The sequence below is a fragment of the Notechis scutatus genome, chromosome 1 (genome assembly GCF_049901735.1).
Source record: "Notechis scutatus isolate UNSWTSFEM ecotype Mainland chromosome 1, rNotScu1.2, whole genome shotgun sequence".
Taxonomy (NCBI): Eukaryota; Metazoa; Chordata; class Lepidosauria; order Squamata; family Elapidae; genus Notechis; species Notechis scutatus.
The window spans coordinates 1,105,466-1,123,646 of record NC_142009.1 but is presented as its reverse complement, the minus strand read 5'-3'; the positions used below and the strand labels follow the sequence as shown (position 1 = coordinate 1,123,646).

The window sequence follows — 18,181 nt, the reverse complement described above, 5'->3', positions numbered from 1 at the left end:
AATAGCAAAGGACCGGCCTGCAGTGCTTCTGCTATAAAAAATGGGGCACATGGCCTCCCGCAACCAGCTTTGGCTGCTAAAGTGCCGCAGGAGGCCGTCCAGGCACAAACGGGGCCTCCAGAGTGCTCCAGGAGGCCGTCCTTCACTCAGAAGGTTATAAAAGAGAGGAAAAGTAAAATATTTTACCTTTCAGGCTTGCAGGATTCTGCTACTATAGCCTGTGTCAACAATTTATAGTTCTAGTCTTCTTATGGAATCAGTTTCTTGATCTGGTCTCTCTCATAAGGTGATCAAGTAGATCGAGAAAGTATTTAAAAAAAACAATCACGGAAATGTACATCTCTTTATAAGTGTGTAAAACTGTGTGTTTGGAGGTGCGGTCCCGAATCACACCCACCATGACCACCCCCCACCCAGCCACCACCACCCCGCCCTCTGAGGTCAAAGACAACCTTGATGCGGCCCCCAGTGAAATTGGGTTTTGACACCCAATTAGACTACAGAGTGTTTCCTGCTTGAGGTTGGCCTAGAAGACCTCCAGGGTCCCTTCTCACTCTGTTATTCCGCATTCTGCATCCTCTCCGTGCTGAAGCCCCTCTGGACGCCCATCGTTTTGAACGTCAGCACCGCTGGGGACCTCGAGGGAAATCTCCTGCGGCCAGAACTCTGCATTCCCGTTACTGCAGCTCAAGGTAACTTTAGCCGTGGTGGCAAAGCTGGCTCCTATTTGCCTTGTGGCCAATAAGGACCCCAAAATCCCTCCCGCGATGACAGTCTTGCAAAACACCCGGCTCCGCAGGGAGTCTTGCAGGTCTGCCCTCCCCCCCACCCCGCCGCCAGTGCCTCCTTCATAGACGTTCCCTTCCCGGGACTCTGACCTTCAGAGCGGCTTCTGTCAGGCCCCGAGACCGTCTCATGAGCGCCCCCCGAACTCCCCCTCTCGCCAAGGGAGCGCTGCAAGGTCTTTTCTGCGGCGCCTCTCCTTGCAGGGCCCCCCGAAACCCTCCACGGGCGCCCCGGGGGCTTTTTGATCGGGGCTTTCCTTCGGCACCTCGGACGGCGTTAGGGGGTCGGCACCCGAGCCGTGTCCGGAGAGCTTCGGAACCAGCCGGGCCGCTCTCGAACGCCGCTGGCGGACAAGGGGCGCTTTTCCCGGCGCGCGCTCGGCAGTGCGGCACTTGGCGTTCCACGGGCGCCGCTTCCTCTCCTCGCCGCGGGGCGGCGCTCTCGCGGCCTTTCCTTTCCCCGCCCGCCGCCGGCCGAGGGGAGCCAGGACGGCGCCGCCTCCTCCGCGCGCGTGACGTCGTGCGTTGGACGCCGCGCGGTGACGCAAGGCTGTTGCCGAGGAACGCCGCCCGGTGCGCCCGCCTCCCCTTCCCGGCCGGAACCCGAGCGCGGCGCCGGGGACGGAGGGGCCGCTGGGCGACGGACAGCCGAGCGGAGGACGGACGGATAGGCGGGCGGGCGGGCGGGCGGGCGGGCGGCGGGGCCGCGCCGGAGCCAGCGGAGCAGCGCCCGCCATGGTGGTCGTCAAAGAATAGTGAGCGAGGGGAGTTCCGGGGGCGCGGGGGATTCGGCGGGGCGAGCGGGTCCTTCCAGGGCCCGCAGGGCGACCCCCCGCCTGACTCAGCCGGGCGCCGCGGCGGGGAGCGGGGCTGGCGGGCCGGGCTCCCCGGCCAAGGACCCCTGAAGGTCCCGCCGCCGGCCCGGCCTTCCCGGGAGACGCGCCGCCCCTCCGGCTCCTGCGTGACGGGGTGGGATTCGTCGCCCACCCCCGTCCTTGGCCGCCCGGGCTTTCCGGTTCCAGCCGCTCCGCCCTTGGCCACGGGGGGTTCCCCGCGTGACCTCCGGGGGCGGGGGCGCCCGGGGGCTGCCGGAGAGGGGCTGGACCGCGTGACCCGGGGGCGGGGGTCTGGGGAAGGATGGCGCCGGGGCTCCGCGGAACTCGCCCGTTCAGCCCCCTCCGTCCGTCCCTCCCGGGGCTCCTCCGAAGCTTGGAAGCACCGGCCGGGCTGGCTTGGAGCAGCTCCCCCCCCCCGCGGCCATTTCCCCCCGCCTCCCTCCCTCCCCCGCTGGCGGCCTTGTGGGTCGGTGCAGCGCCCCCTCCCTTCCCCCACGGGCGCTGCTGCTGGGAGCCGCTTTGCCTGGTGAGTTGGGGGCTGAGCGGACGCCCCGAGTTGGATCCCGTCGGCCGGCGCCCGTTCGCGGCTTGCGCCGTTAGTGCTTTCCCGGGAGGGGGCGTGGGGCCGGTCGGCCAGGGCAGCGTCCTCTAAGTCTTAAGTCAGCCCAGACTGTCTTCTTGGGAGCCGGGCGAAGGCAGCTCGGGCTGCGGATCTCTGGGTGGTTCCCGGCGGTGTCGGGTTGCCCGCCTTGCAGCGAGCGGGCGAGCGAGCGAGGCTGCTGCCTAACTCCGTTTCTTCTGCTCTCTTGCAGCCGCGTCGTTTTGCCTGTGTCGGTGGAGGAGGTAAGTCATGCCTTCCCTGCTTTTATTTTATTTACTAAACCAATGTATTTGGCCACCCGACTCACACACAGATGACTCCCGTTGGCTTACAACATTAAAAAAACTATATGAAACACCCCCCCCCCCAGGCAACACAGTCGATGGACCGCTTGATCAGTTTGGGTGTGGGGTGCCCTCAGCCCATTGAAAAAAACTTTTGTCAGTCTTCCATCCATCTTGCTCGAACTTGTGGCTATGGCCAAAGCTCAGGAAAAATGGAGATTAATATTCCTTCCCTTCTTGCCCCTTCCCCTTCCAAGACATCCAGCCAAACTTGGGCATTTGCTGTGTGGCGGGTTGCAAATTAACTATTGCAGCTTCTGCCTTTGTAGGCAAAGAACGCTGCCTTACATGTAGTAGGGGAACTCCTAGGAGCGGAGAGGAAATGGGTTGATGAGTTCTTCAAGCAATTCCTAGCAATTTTGGGTGAAATTCTGGTACACTGGTAGAAAGGGCAGTTCCATTTGCCTGTGAGCAGCTCAGAAGTGTGATCTGGCTTTCCTGCATGACAACTCTTTGCCCAAGTTTAATTTTTATTTTTGAGTGTTACTGTCACTTTGCAAGAATTGTACAACTTCGTATGTTGGCTGAGTGTTTTCTTTCTTGAGCTTTTTTATGGTTAGGAAGAAGAAGGAACAAGATTGCAAGAAAGTTTGTGTGAAACACACTTATTGTATGAAAATTGGTTTCCTGAAAAAGCACTACTGTTCCTTTTTGTGACTCTCTCTTGCTTTTTCTCAAGCACCGATTGTCATTATTGCATGCTCTGGGGATAACCCCTCACTGGAATGGCCATAAAAGTGGTTGGAAAATTCCTGGAGGACCGGGTCATGCACCCTCCTTGAAGAAATCTTTTTCTTACGGTTATTTTGTTCTGCCTCCCCCTACTGAAACCCTTTCTCTAATTTTGGCTCTTTAAGTCCATCAGGTATCCAAGCTGGGTGGAACGCAGGGCAGATATCAGATATCAGTGCATAATTAGGTTAACACGGGGTTAGCCAAGGAATAAACCCATTTTTATAAACGAGCACCTTTTCAGAGGGTCCACTTCTGTATCCCATCAGTACTGGCCCGCCCCAGTTGTGCCTCCCTGATGGGGAGACATTGACCATCTTTCCACCTGCGCCTCTCAAGTCCCCTCAGACCAAAACTCCGTATTGTAACCCTTTGATTGACAGTGCCCTCCCAGTCATCGCCACGGATGGGTGTCACGTGTCTGTCTGGCTGTGTCCTGCGGGCTGGGGCAGCAGGCCTTTCAATGCCAAGGGAGCCGCCATGAGAGGCATATGTGAGAAGCGAAATGCTGGGCCTTGGCCTCATCCTACAGGGCTGTGCTTACGCTCTTGCCTAGCCATCCTCTGCCGTTCCTCCATGTTTGTGCACTCGCCTAGGTTCATGCTTCTCCTCACATAAACCTTCCCATTCTTCTAGTCCTCTAGATTGTGGAGGTGCTCAGCCACAGCCTTCAAATGCGTGTTGACTATTCAGCGTCCATAATCCTCCAGTTCTGGAAAGCCCTGGGCTGCCCACTCCCACCCCTTCCTCTGCAGAATCACAGCAGGGGCCGTGGGGTGTTGGGGGCTGCTTGTGAACCCGGCACCAGCACTGACCGGGAATTGTGGAGACTCTGGATGCAGAGGCTGGGAGGGGGGCAGCTGTGACTGCAGGCTCTTGGGTGCTGCGGGGCCCGTGGTGGCCCCAGAGATGACTTCACAGGTACCGCCATCCGTTGGGGCAGAGCAGTTGTGAACAACAGTGTGGGCAGAGGAGCAGGCAGCCCCAACTGCCCTTTAAAGGCCCAGCTAGTGAAGAGGAGTCTGGGGTGCTGGTGGGCAATGGTGGGCATTCCCTTTGGCCTCAGTTCCCCACACAGAGCCTGGGCTGAGGCGGCCACCACAGATCCATGTGGGGGAGCCAAAGGGCTGCATGCTGTCTCAAAGCATTTCGCTGCCAATTGGCTCCGGCTCTCTCACTCCAATGGGAGAGGAGGCCGACGCCCGTTCCTGGGCCCTGCCATCCCAGCCAGGAGCAAGCAGGCTCCGGCCTTCTGCCTGCCCCATCCTGCCCTGCAGAGGAGCAGCGTGGCCACTGGCTCTCTCTGCCTGTGCTGGAAGGCGCCCTGGTGGGGGTGGAAGCCACTGCCGCCGCAGCAGCAGCAGCTCTGCTTGAGGCTGTCACGGATGGGTGCCAAGGTGGACCGGCCTCCGAAGCCCCTGCCAACAGGGCAGTTCTATGGGCAGGTTGGAAAGCCTTGCGGGCAAAGGGGGTGTCCTGGGCTGCCCCTCTGGAGGTGTCTCTTGGGCACGCGCCACGCGAGGGGCTCCAGGAGAGATTGGCCAGGCTGGTCATTGAATTAGGCCTCGTTTGGGCACAGCGGGTGTGGGTGTCTGCTCAGCCACCCTCTGTGCTCCTGCAGGAGCTGCTACTCCTGTCTCCTCCCGAGGTGTGGGTAGGGGAGGAGGGGGATTTTGCCAGAGGGGCTGGCCTCTCCCTCTGGGGCCAGGCCTCATGCAGGAAGAGCAGGGAAGGGGGCTGCTCTGTTGGGCAGTGGGCCAAAGAGCAGAGGCAGCGAGGCCTCTCCCTGAAAACGGCACTTGGGATCCCCGGAGGTCCCGGAGTTGCCCTGAGGGGCCCGAGCTCCTCCTCGTTCTGGTGGGGCCGGAACGAATGGGGGATGACCAGCAGCCTGTCCTCTTCAGGACTGAACTGTACCTTGCAGAGGGGGAGGGGTGGAGATGCGCTGGGCAGGCGGTTCCTTAAGCCCCGATGCCCTCCGGCTGGCCTTGGGGCTCTCGGGCAGGGCTGGGGGTGCCAAGGCTCTGCAAAGGGGGTGCAGAATCAGCCCGGGCAGAGCTCCCAGCCCTCCTAGCAGCGTGGCAGTCGTTCACAGGCCCAGAACTGCTGGTTCCTGCCCCAGTGTCCCCCGTGTGCTTTGCTTCCCCCCAGCCTCGGGTATGAGGGTTGGGTCCCCAGGCTGCTTGCTGGCTCGCTGTGTGTCCAGCTGTCCTGTTTGGAAGCCACTAACTCTGCCGTTTTTTTTCTTCCTCCAGTACCAGGTGGGGCAGCTATACTCCGTTGCTGAGGCCAGCAAGAATGAAACTGGTGGGGGCGAAGGGGTGGAAGTGCTGGTGAATGAGCCCTACGAGCGAGACGGGGAGCGGGGGCAATACACACACAAGATATACCACTTGCAGAGGTAGGTGGCCTATGGGAGGACACCCCCCACCCCCACTCAGGAAAAGGAAAAGGGTACAAAAAGAGCCAAATCCAATAAACGCCGGGAGATTCCTGGGTGCTTGGCATTCACGCAAATCAGCCATCCAGGCTCACCAAGGATAAGCCTCGTTCACCAAAGACACAATAAAAAATCAGAATAGGAACTGAAAAAAACATCCCCTCCAGCGGCCGGCAGTCAGAGAAGCAAAGATCCACACCAGACAAACCATCAGTCAGGAGGAAATTGACCCACCTCAGAAACAAAACGAGAAAAAGCCCTGGCAGAGCAAGCACATGCATCCCCCCGCATGGATGCACCGAGGACCCCACAGGCCAACCCTGAGCTGCAGATACTCCCCCCTCCCCGCTGGAAGCGGACTCTTTGTTCTCAGGGATTCCCCCAAACCTCCCAAGCGGTGACCGCTAGTCCGGCCCACCTGCTGTTGCTGATGGGTCCCAGCCACCCTTCCTGTTCCCACGGAGACAACCTGCTGGTTTATAACCAGGGATGAAGGGGGGCTGGGGGTTTGGTGCTGGAACGTGCCCTTCCGTCCCTAGGAAACCCTTTTTGGTCCAGCGGCACTGGGACGGCCAGAGGGAGGGTGGGATGGCCTCCGGGTGCCCGTCCATTGGGAGGAGCCCTTGGCACCTGGAAACCCTAACCGCCACCGTCTCCGGCAGCAGAAAGAAAGAGCAGGAGGCAGTGTCAGGGTGGCAGAAAATCCCAACGGAGAACTCCGAGACAGGCAGGACTAAGACGGCTTCCAAAGCTGACAGGCGGGCCCCGTTGGCGGGACCTTCTGACCTCTCCTCCCCTCTGTCCTGCAGCAAAGTCCCTCCCTTCGTAAGGATGCTGGCCCCTGAGGGTGCCCTGGACATCCACGAGAAGGCCTGGAACGCCTACCCTTTCTGCCGGACCGGTGAGTTCCGCAGGGCGGCTGCCGCTGCCTGGCCAGGCTTGGGCTGGGGGCTTGGGGGATGGGTGCCGGGCCCCCTTTCCTCCGGTGGGAGGTGGGACTGGTGTTGGGGAGGTGCTGGATGCTCTGAGCTGCTTCAGAGAATTTCCACAGAGAATCAGGCACAGCCGCTCTCCTGCCCTCTCGGGGGAGGGGAGGCTCGGCCAGGGCACGGCACCACTTCAGCGGGAAGCCTCCCCGGCTGCCCTACAGGAGCCCCTCAGCTCAGCCCCTTTGAGCGGTGGCCCCACTGCCCAGAGATCCTCCCCAGCACAGCTCACCTGCCACTGGGGCTCGGCTGGTGCCCCTGCCCTGGCCTTCCGCTCCTCCCCGCCCCGTGCTGCCTGGCTTGCTTGGGCAGTGGGAGCCTTTGGGCCTTTGGGTAGAGAGCACAGGGCGAGTCCTGACCTCCTGGATTAGCAAACCACAGGCCACCTTCCCCAGGAGCTGCTGCAGGTGGGTCCAGGGCTGGGGTTCTGATTGGAAGCTGCTGCCCTGCTGCTCCCTGGACATCTGGCCTCCGCCCCGCTTTGCGGGGTGTCCTTGGCCTTTGAGGTGTCCAGGCTGCCTGCACCTCCTGGGGGTGGGGCCCCTATGTGGCTGCAGTGCCTGAGCCCTGAATTGTGGGGGAGGGGGCAGGGCCCTCTCCTGCGAGAAGCTGCTACCTTCCCCTCATCGATCATGGAGCCTGGCGCCAGAGCATCCAGTTACTGGCCAGCGCGGCCCTGGGTTGGGTTACCTGGGTTGGGTTACCCATGAGTTAGGAGTGAGAGAGAGCCAGGGCTGTGGGGAGGGCCAGGCTTTTCCAACGGGGGGAGGGGGTGAGAGTGGCTGCTTACCTGCTGGAGAGAAGAGCTCTGCTGGGGTTGCCCATTTTCTCGAGAGAGAGAGAGAAGGGCGAGGAGGGAGGGGGGTGAATCCAAGCCAAATGGGGCTGGGCTCCCAGGCTGCAACCAGAGCAGGGCAGAAGGGTGGAGATGTCCCGGGGTTGGGGGCGTTGGGTAGCTCACTGCCAACCGGGTGGGCAGGACCTCGGTTGTGCCTACCCTGTGGGGGCAAGCGGCAGAGCTCCCTGTTGCAGGAGGGCGAGGCGGGGGCTCTGGGCATGCTGGGCCCTTCCCGCTGACCAGTGTTTGCTGTTGGGAGGGCCGGCCGGGAGCCGTGGCTGCATCCCTGAGTAAAGCTCCTCTCTCTTTCTTTCCATGTCTCGGGGTTTGGAGCAGTTATAACAGTAAGTGGAGCTTCCAGCCCCTGTCGGGCAAGTGGCTGGACTGCCAGGGGGACACGCTGGCCTCAGGCGGGTGGCCGGTGGTGCTGGGTCCTTTTCGTGGTCTGGGTAAGGCAGGGGCTCCCTTTTGGGTCCGGCGGTCCAGAGCGCTTGGTTTACTTATCAGGCAGCCCGCCTCCTCAGTAGGCGAGGTGGCCGGGGTTTCTCTCTCTGGGGCGATGACGGGAACGCTCATTTTGACCCGCTCGGAAGGCAAGAAGCGGGGGAAGAAGCACCCCAGCTCTTCCGGCTCATCCTCATTCCCTTCCAGGGATTGGGCAGGCGTCCCTGTCCCTGGCTTCCCTCCAGGCTCTTGGGCCCCCTGGAGACCCTCCTCTGCCGGCTGCGTCTTCCCGGCTCTGCGCCCCCAATTATTCTTAGAGCTGGGAGAGACACTCCCCCCCGCCTCCACTGGGTGCACCTGCCTGGCAGCCCTGCTCTCGCCCTGGGGCCTCAGCCAGTCCTTGGGTCTGGGGGTCTGGGGCAGGGGGGCAGAGCAAGGCTTGTGCAGCCTGGATCCATTGCCTCCTCCTGAGGGGCTCTCAGAAGGGGGGGGGGACGACCCAGGGAGAGATCCAGGGCGTGCAGGAGCCCAGCTGGGGTTGCAGGCCTCGCCCCTCCTTCCCAGCTGAACGGACTTTCTCCTGGGCAGAATGAGTACATGAAGGATGACTTCCTGATCAAAATTGAAACCTGGCACAAAGCAGACATGGGCATGCAGGAGAATGTAAGTGTGCTGGGGGGGGTTGCAACTACACTGGGGACCCTCCTGGGGGCTTTTCTGGCAGGAACGGGGTGGAGGAGGGGGACGGGTGGTCTACTGCCATACCCCACCCCCATTTTTTGCTTGCAAGGAGGAAAGGGACGCCTGGCTGCCCCTTTTGAACCCTCTTGACTCCATCACTTTCTGTATTTGCAGTTTGTTCTTGCATGTAATTTTCCTCAGGAATTCTTTTGCAATTGCTCTCCCCCCCCCCCCAAAAAAAACCCAAAATCACTTTCAGGGATGTCCCGAAAGCTGCAGCGGAGGGGAGCCTCGGGGGTAGACTGACACCTGCCCCTCCTTGTCCCTGCAGGTCCATAAACTGGATCCTGAGGAGTGGAAGAACGTGGAGGCCGTTTATATAGACATTGCGGACCGGAGCCATGTGCTTTCCAGGGTAGGGCAGTGGAGGGGAGGGGGCCACTCTCCTCCACTGGAAAAACTGGAGTTGAGAAGGGCATCCCTGCTGGCTTGAAATCTGGGGTGGGGGATTGGAAGGACTCTGTCCTGGTTCACATGGCTTCACTGGCATGGAGCCTGCAGCCCCACCAGGCTGGAGGGCAGAGAGGAGCGAAGGGAAGGAGGGAGGGAGGGAGAAGGAGGAGGGTGGGGAGCAATCCCTCTTTAGAGGTTCCTCAGAGCCTGGAAGAAGAAGAAACCTTCCGTGGCATGGAGCAGGGAGTTCTCTTCCTTTCCGTAACGTTCTGGTTCTTCTCTTGTCCAACTACAAGCAGGACTACAAGCCAGAAGAAGACCCAGCAAAATTTAAGTCGGTCAAGACTGGCCGTGGCCCTCTGGGCCCCAACTGGAAGGTAGGGAGCCCCTCTTGCTTGCCTGGGGGCGGGGGCTGAGTAGAACTACAGCTGGAGGGGAGGTGGCCAAGGAGCCCCCCCCCCGGGACCACCCATGCCGATCTGGGGAGGAGGATGGCCGCCCTGGCTGTGGGGCGGCTCCAGCTGAGCAGTGGCCGCTGGCCTCTTGTCTTCTCAGAAGGAGCTGGGCAAGCAGGCCGAATGCCCCTACATGTGTGCTTACAAGCTCGTCACAGTCAAGTTCAAGTGGTGGGGTCTGCAAAACAAAATCGAGAACTTCATCCAGAAGGTGAGCAGAGTTTGCTGCAGAAGCTACCAGCCGTTCCCTGGCGGCGTTTCTGCAGAGGGTGCAGCACGCTTGGGCCGTGTGAGTCACTCCCGGCCCTTTGGGAGGACGAGGCTGTTTCGGGGGGGGGAGAGTGTGGCCTCCCTTGACCAAGCGTGGCTGGGCTTCCTTTGAGCTTCAGGGGCCCTTCCCGCTTTCTTGCAGCAAGAGAGGCGGCTTTTCACGAATTTCCACCGGCAGCTGTTCTGCTGGCTTGACAGATGGGTTGACCTGACAATGGAGGACATTCGCAGGATGGAGGACGAGACGAAGAGGCAGCTGGATGAGGTGGGCGCTTCAGGGGTGGTGGGCCTGAGGTGGTGGGCTTCCCACCTGGGCCTCCTTTCCTTCCTCACCTTTCCTTCTCTGCCACAGATGAGAGAGAGGGACCCTCTGAAAGGCATGTCAGCTGCAGATGAGTAGCGGGGATTCCTTTCCCACATGGTACGTGGCCAAGGGTGCCCGGCACTTGCACTTGCTCCCAGGTTCGGAAAGAGGAGCTGAAGCTGGGGGTGGGGGGCTAACGGTGCTGTCTCCCATCAAATCGGACCCATGATGGGGGGTGGGAAGAGCCCATAGGGCTGAGGGGGGGCCTGAGGGCTGGCTGGCGGTCAGAACCAGGCAGAGCCTTTTCCAGGCAGGGTCCCAGATGCCCACAACTGCTTGGCGGTGCCCCTCGGCTGGCCTTTCAGCCCCTGGCCCACTCCTTCCTTCTCTCTCCATGCAGTTCGCGAGAGAGTCTGTGGGAAGGCCCAGGAACTCCACCCTCTTGACCAGCGGACCGTCTCTGGACACTCAAGCCCTCTTCCTCCAGTCAGCCGGCAACTTCTGCCCCCCCTTGCTAATTCTAGTTGCCCTTAATCTAGTGAGCAAATCCTTTGGTCCTGAGCGCCCGGGCCGCGGTGCCCGGGAAAGAGGCGGCCCTTCAGGACAGCTGCTTCTGTGACTACCCCGTTTCCCCAGGGAGGGGCACACACCGGTTCTCATGTGACTCTTTGGTTTCCAAGTGGCAGGTTTTTTTGAAGTAGTTTCGTGGTGTGGTGATTTAAGAGTTCCTTGGTCCCTGTCTGTGTTTCCCCTCCTCCGAATCCTGGATGGCACCGCACTTGTGGAGACGGGAGCTCAGCGCTGAGCGCCACAAATGCTGCGATCCAGAAGCCTTTTTCCTCTAAAGATTATTCTTGTCTTGGGTGCATCTCTGGGCCCCTCGGTGCAGGTTTGGCTGTTGGCACACGGTTTCCCCAATCACCTTGTGGTCACTTCTCCTTACCCCCCCACACACACACACCCCCGAGGCTGCCGCCACTTCTTTGGCACTGTGTGTCCTGGAGCTCAGGAACAACAGTGGAAGCCCCTCTCCCCTCTGAGTGGGGAGGGTCTCACTCATCTGACCAAACCACATTCAGCTCCTCTTTCCTGGGGTCGCCTGAATTGGGATTTAGGCCTTTGGAAAAGGTCCCCGACCCACCCTGGCACTGGGCTCCCCTTCAGACGATCGCATGAGCAAGGGGGAGCAAACGCCCACCGCAGTGGGGTGGGGGGTGGGGATTCCATCCCTGGATCTCTGCCTCAGCCTCCGCAGCAATGTCGGAGGAGAGGTTAGGGAGTGGGCTTTGGGGAGGACAGAGGCTTCCCCCTCCCCGCTCTCCCCCATTCCTTGCCTGCCAATTAGTTTCTTGCCTTAAGTGCAATAAGCCAGCCTGTCCTGCTGTGGCCCAAGGGGTCTTCCTTGGCAGGGCCTCTATGGCTTTCGCGTTGAGCCGAGGGGGCTTTTCAGGAAGTTGGTGGTTCCTGGGCACAGGAGGCAGAATTAAAGCGGGGCTGGAATGTCCCCGGCCGGCCAGGCCAAGTTCTTTGGGATCCGGCTGTGTCCCCCCACTGGTCCTCCCTCTCCTCTGAGGCACGCGGGCGCCTAGTAATCCTCTCCCCTCCAAAACGGAGAGAACTACAACATAGAGAATTATTGTGTGGCTAAGAGGATCTGCTTAAAAGATTTGGGTTTAATTCGGAGGCTTTCTGGCGGGGGACAGAGCATCTCTGGGAACAGATGGTGACATTTTGAGGACGAGGGAGGGAATTAAAATGACTCTAGTAGGAAAAGGCAAGAATTCTTATTAAAACATAACCTCCTTGCTTAGCAGCAAGACAAGTGCAGACCCTGCCCCACTGCGTGTCCTGCGTTGGAGTTGACCCAGTGCGCCCCCTCCCCAGCTGCAGCTGAGGCTCTCCTGCAGAGCCCTCTGTTCCCCCTTGGCAGTGGTCACTGCCCCCTCCCCTTTGTTTCCTGCCAAGGAGAGCAAGTGGCGATGGGGGTCAATGCAGCTGCTCCCGTGCGTTGCGTTGCATCTGGTTTTGCGGTCCAGAATCCTCAACCCTGAAAGGGGCTTGTGACGGGGGAGCTACAAGCTGAGTGCTGAGACGCAAACAGCAGGTTCCACTTGCTTTGTGTTGTGATGGTCGAAGCTCCGACGGGTCAACACGTGCCCCCCACCCCCACCTCCCTGTAGCATGCTCTTGTTTTTCTCTGTTTCTTTTCTTCCGACCCTGCAAGGACTCCCTGACCAGTCCAGCTGGGTTCCCCGTGCTGTTTGTTTCTCTGGCATCCGCTCTGTAGGATAGGTTAGATGATCTTCATTGTTTCTTTACTGTGAGTTGTGCCTTTTTTGGTCTCCCAATCTTCCAATACAGGCCTATTGGAGATAACTCTTAATAAAATCATAGACAGAAGAGCACCTTGTCTGAGTTTTTGTTCTGAGGGATACTGGGGTTTGGGAAATTCAATCTCTTCCTTACCCCTTATGCCACCTCTCTGATATTAATTTCCATGAATCAATTACAGTGACAGCTGGGAGGTCATATAGATAGTCCTCATTGAATGAACCCAATTAAGTGTGGCAATTCTGCCCCTAAATGAAACAGCTGCAAAGTGGGAAATCCGGTGGCTACAACCGCGCTTTCCTGCTGGAAGGAGACAAGACTAGTAAATTCCACAACTTTGGAAAGCCTCCTAGCTACTCCCCTCCTTTGGGGAGCCGCCTTGGTCATCCTGAAAGCTCCGTTCTCTGTTTTGCAAGAATGAGGAGCAACTAATTTCTATAGGAAATCTCTCCTTTGCCTGACCCTCTCTTGCCCACTGCAGAGCAGAGCAGAGGAATTGGAGAGATTTCAAGGGAGGTGCTTATTCATCTATACATCAGAAGAATGAGTTGGAAGAGACCTTGGAGGCCTTCTAGCCCATCCCCTGGTCAAGCAGGTCCTATTCTATTTCAGACAAATGGTTGTCCAATCTCTTAAAAGCCTCCAGTGTTGGGGCACAACTTCTGCAAGCAAGTTTAGTTTTAGTTTAGTTTAGTTTAGTTTAGTTTACTTTGTCATTGCACCTCGTACAACGAAATCAAACACCATCTTCAGTGCACATCATGACCATGGAAATAAACACAAACACACATCCTTCACCCTTCACACATTGAACTGAAAACCTCTGACACACCAACACTGCACTATACAGCAGAATTCAATAGAGTTACTGCCCTGGGATAGAAGCTGTTTTTCAGCCTATTTGTCCTTGTTTTTATTATTCTGTACCGTCTGCCAGATGGTAATAGTTCAAAAAAAGGATTCCCAGGATGAGATGGATCTTTGAGAATGTTTTGAACTTTCTTAAGGCAGCGGGAGCTATGAAGCTCTTCCAAAGAGGGGAGAGGGCAACCCAGGATCCTCTGGGCAATGACATTAACCCTCTGGAGTGCTTTCCTACCTGCCCCTGTGCAATTGGCAAACCATACAGAGGTGCAGTAAGTTAATATGCTCTCTATGGTGCAGCGGGAGAAGGTCCCCAGCAGTTTTTCATTCAGTTGTTTTCTAAGAAGCCTCGGGTAGTATAATCTTTGCTGGGCCCTTTTGACCAGGGCTGCAATGTGAGCCTCCCAGGTCAGGTCCTCTTTTAGGGTAACACCCAGAAACTTAAAATTGGCCACTTGCTCCACTTGGTTTCCATTAATAAACAAGGGCTGGATGTCTGATCTGTTCCTTCTATAATCCACTATAAACTCCTTGGTCTTATTGATGTTGAGGACCAAGTTATTGTCTCGGCACCACGAATGCAACTGTTGGTCCACCTCATCTCGGTAGGCAGACTCATCCCCCCCACCCCTAAGTCCCACCACTGTTGTATCATCTGCAAATTTAGCAATAGTATTAACTAGCGTGAGTTGGAATGCAGTCATGCACATAAAGAGTGTAGAGTAAGGGACTCAACACGCAACCCTGTGGTGTACCAGTGTTAAGGGCTGAAGAGGTATGATTACCTAATCTGACCCTCTGTGAGCGGCCAGACAGGAAATCCATAATCCAAAGGCTGATTGAATAAGAAAGGCCAAGGTCCAGAAGTTTAGACACTAGTCTTATGTGGAAAAATTGTGTTAAACGCAGAACTAAAAAGTTGATTAATTGTTCTCACTGTCAGGAAATTTCTCCTTAGTTCTAGGTTGCCTTTCTCCTCATTAGCTTCCATCGGTTGTTTCTTGTCCACCTTCAGGCGTCCTGGAGAATAGGTTGACCCCCTCTTTTTCTGGGTAGCCCCTGAAATATTGGAAAATGTTATGTCGCCCCGTCCTTTTCATTAAGCTGGACATACTCAATCTGTTCTTTGGCCTCCAACTGTCCCCTAATCATCTTGCTCTACATTCTTTCTAGTCTCAAAGTCTTTGTTTCTATTATGATGATGAAATACAGAAATCTTCTCCCTCGTCCCAACAGAGCAGAGACTGGAGGCTGGGATCCTATACACTAGGGGTATCAAACTCAAGGCCCAGGGGACTGCCCTGGAGATAGCAGAGGATTGGCCCCTGGTGCCTCCCAAGCTCCGTTTTATTTATTTATTTTATTTTTATTTTATTTGGTTTGTCAATTGCTTACAAGATAATAGGTATAAGTAAAAACATAGTTATGAATACATGGATACATGTTGTGACTCGGAGGTCTGAGCCTGCCTTGTTAGAAGATACAGACTTGAGCAATGAGGAAGAGAGGGATTTGGCCTCGAGATTTGAGCCTGCTTTGCTGGAAGACACAGACTTGAGCCAGGAGGAAGAGGAGGATTTGGCTCTGAGGTTTGAGCCTGCTTTGCTGGAGGATTCAGAATCATCTTCCTCCCCAGGACCTTCCTCCCTGGTTGTGCCTCAGGTGTCGGCAGATAATCAGGAGAGCGTAGCGGAGCCTCTGACTGAAGAATGTTGGTTTGATGCAAGGCAAAGACGTAGACATAGACGTGAAATGCAACGTAAAAGGAAATGTCAAATCAGGGACTGAGATGAGAGACTGACACGCCCCTCAGGAAATAAAAGGGGGCATGTTAGCTCTGAATCCTTGTTCGGGACAACTTGTTTATTTGGGATTGAAGCTTTGACAAATTCTCTGTGCGGCGTTTGCCTTTGATTTATGGTCTTGTCTTGTTATCGGACTTGGCAGGCAGCTTTTGGAAGACTGCCAAGGACTTCTCCAGCCAAAGGAATTTAACTCTGTCGTTCCTGGTCCTGTCTATTTATATTCCTTTGGAAATTTGGACTCTCACCTCGTGGTCACAGGTGAGACAGAACAGATACATATAAGAAAAATAAAAGAAACAATAGGACAGGGGTGGTAGGCACATTGGTGCGCTTATGCACGCCCCCTACAGACCTCTTAGGAAAGGGATGAGGTCAATAGTAGAAAGTCTAAGGTTAAAGTTTTTGGGGGTTTGGGGAAGAAACCACAGAGTCAGGTAGAGTATTCCAGACATTGACCACTCTGTGGCTGAAGTCGTATTTCCTGCAATCAAGTTTGGTGCGGTTAACCTTGAGTTTGTATCTATTGTTTGCTCTTGTATTGTTATGGTTGAAGCTGAAGGATTCATTGACCGGTAGGACATTGCAATGTATGATTTTATATACTATACTTAGATCGGACCGAAGGCGGCGTAGTTCTAGGTTTCCTAGGTCTAGAATTTCAAGTCTGGTGGCATAAGGTATTCTGCAACGAGTAGAGGAATGGAGAACTCTTCTTGTGAAATATTTCTGGACTTTCTCAACTGTGTTAATATCAGATACGTAATATGGGTTCCAGACTGATGAGCTGTATTCGAGTATTGGTCTAGCAAATGTTTTGTGTGTTCTAGTTAGTACTGTAATATTACCAGAGAAAAAGCTATGTAAGATTAGGTTAACAACTCTTAATGCCTTTTTGGCTAGGTAGTTACAGTGGGCTCTAGCACTTAGGTCATTTGAGATAAGTACTCCAAGGTCCTTGACAGAGTTTGGGTCATCAACAAGGTCTTGACTATTCAGCCTGTATTTTATTTTCTGATTTTTTTTTGCCAATATGTAAGACAGAACATTTGTTTGTTGAAATTTGAAGTTGCCATTTGATTGACCATAGGTCTTTTTGAAGGGTAGCAGTATTGTCTGTGGTGTTGAATAGCTTTCCATCATCAGCGAAGAGAACGCAGTTGCTCTTAATATGATCACAGAGGTCATTTATGTAGGGTATGAAGAGAGTTGGTCCTAGAACACTGCTTTGGGGGACACTACTGTTGACAGGTACAGAATTTGATAGGACGCTCCCAGTTTTGACCATTTGTTGTCTGTTTGACAGGAATGCTTCTATCCAGTTATGCAGCTGTCCAGAGATACCATAAGATTTTAGTTTTAGGAGTAGTTTGTCGTGTACCACTGAATCAAAGACTTTACAGAAGGCTATGTAGATTGCATCTATTGCTTTGCACTGGTCCAGTTGTGTAGTCCATATGTTTTTGCAGTGTAAGAGTTGCAGATTGCAGGATACGTTTTTTTCTGAAACCAAATTGTTTATTAGACAGTAGATTGTCTCTAAGTGGAGGATAATGGATGGTTAATAATTGATTCCATGACTTTACAGGTGAGGCAGCATAAAGAGATTGGTCTGTAATTTTCAACTAGGCTGGGGTCTCCCTTTTTGAAGATGGGGAGGACCGTGGCTTGTGACCATAGGTTAGGCAAGGAGCAGGTCCTGAAAGATTTTTCAAAGATTATGCTTAGAGGTTCGGCTATGGCAGTGGATAGCTTGTTTAAGAAGTAGGCACATATTCTGTCCGGTCCAATAGATAGAGATGGTTTTAGATTGCGTAGTGATTTTTCAACATTGTCTACTGTAAAATCGATATGTATTAGATCATTGTAGTTGTCTGTGGTTTGACTAGGAAATACTGGGCATGATCCATTGCTGTTTACAATTACTGAGCCAAAGAATGTGTTAAAGAGGTTGGCTTTAATAGTGTCATCATTGCAGTCTTTACCATTAGGTCCTTTCAGGGGTGGGATGGACCTTGAGTCTTTTGTTGTTTACAAAATTGTAGAAAGCGTGGGTGGAATTGGTGCGTAGAAGGTTTTCCTCTTGTTTAATGTGATAATTGGTGCAGTCTTTATCTGGTGGCATAAATTTTTGTATCAGCTTTTAAAGTTGGCAACGTGACCAGATTTGTTTTTCCGCCAAAGTGATCTCTTTTTGGATCGAAGCTTCCTTATTGTTATGGGTAATCTGTTTTTTCTGGGTTTTGGAGTTGTTAATGGTACATATAGTTTGATGACTCTTTTGACTTCAAGTAAAAATATGTTGTAATGGTCTTCAACAGTATTGCATCCAGTGAATAGAAGTTGCCAATCAAGGGATGAGAGATCATTATCTATAAGATCGTAGTTGCCTTTTTTGAAGTTATAATTGGGGATCACATCATTGTGTTGATTTTTGTGTGGATGTATGTTGAGACAAAAGTCGATCATGCTGTGGTCACTGTTGGAAAAGGGTTCTTTAATTTATATTCCGTAAATTGAATTCAAACTATTGCAGAAGATGAGATCGAGGCAGTTGTTAAGTCTAGTATTGTTGGTTACCAGTTGTTCCAGTCCCAGGTTTCGCTGGCAGAGCACTGGGGCCGCCACAGGTGCCCTCCAACACACGTGACGTCATGACGGCCACGCCCCCGATGCGGCCCTCCCTGAAATCGAGTTCGACCCCCTCCCCCGCCATGGCTGTACAGGCCATTCTGTGTGCGCCCCACACGCCCTTTGCATAGGACGCCCATGACTTCCCCCACCCTCGGTGGTTCCCCGACCTTTCCGGCACCGGGATCCGGTTTCGGAAGAAAAATGGTTTTCTGCAGGCGGGGCGGGCCCACCTGAACACCCCCGCACACGCACAGACGAAGCTTCGCTTGCACGGGTCGGTTGTCCCTCCCAGGCCGCGGACCGGGACCAGTCGGGGGACGCTGCGGGGGAAGAGGAAGCCTTGCGATCTCTTTCTCTCCCGCCTGCTCTGCGGGGGAGGGG

General features: G+C 55.2%; 1 protein-coding gene across 2 annotated transcripts; it reads left to right on the top strand.

Annotated features, from left to right (window-relative positions):
* The first annotated feature begins 882 nt into the window (after positions 1-882).
* On the top strand, positions 883-12,569 carry PITPNA (phosphatidylinositol transfer protein alpha). Of its 2 annotated transcripts, none has more exons than XM_087955570.1 (12): positions 883-1,540; positions 2,434-2,464; positions 5,554-5,699; positions 6,548-6,639; positions 7,908-8,011; positions 8,595-8,669; positions 9,019-9,102; positions 9,440-9,517; positions 9,696-9,806; positions 10,008-10,130; positions 10,218-10,286; positions 10,570-12,569. In XM_087955570.1, exons 1-11 carry the CDS (start codon positions 1,521-1,523, stop codon positions 10,263-10,265), a joined length of 912 nt encoding a protein of 303 aa, XP_087811696.1. In that variant the 5' UTR covers positions 883-1,520; the 3' UTR covers positions 10,266-10,286; positions 10,570-12,569. The 2 variants fall into 2 exon arrangements, with proteins under 2 accessions (XP_087811696.1, XP_087811691.1); XM_087955565.1 differs by having other exon boundaries at positions 9,437-9,517.
* Positions 12,570-18,181: the final 5,612 nt, after the last annotated feature.

Coding starts and splice junctions, on each gene's coding strand:
- PITPNA (XM_087955565.1), top strand. CDS start 1,521: ATGGTGGTCGTCAAAGAATA. Junction 2,465..5,553: donor TGCCTGTGTCGGTGGAGGAG/GTAAGTCATGCC, acceptor TTCTTCCTCCAG/TACCAGGTGGGGCAGCTATA. Junction 9,103..9,436: donor GGAGCCATGTGCTTTCCAGG/GTAGGGCAGTGG, acceptor TCCAACTACAAG/CAGGACTACAAGCCAGAAGA.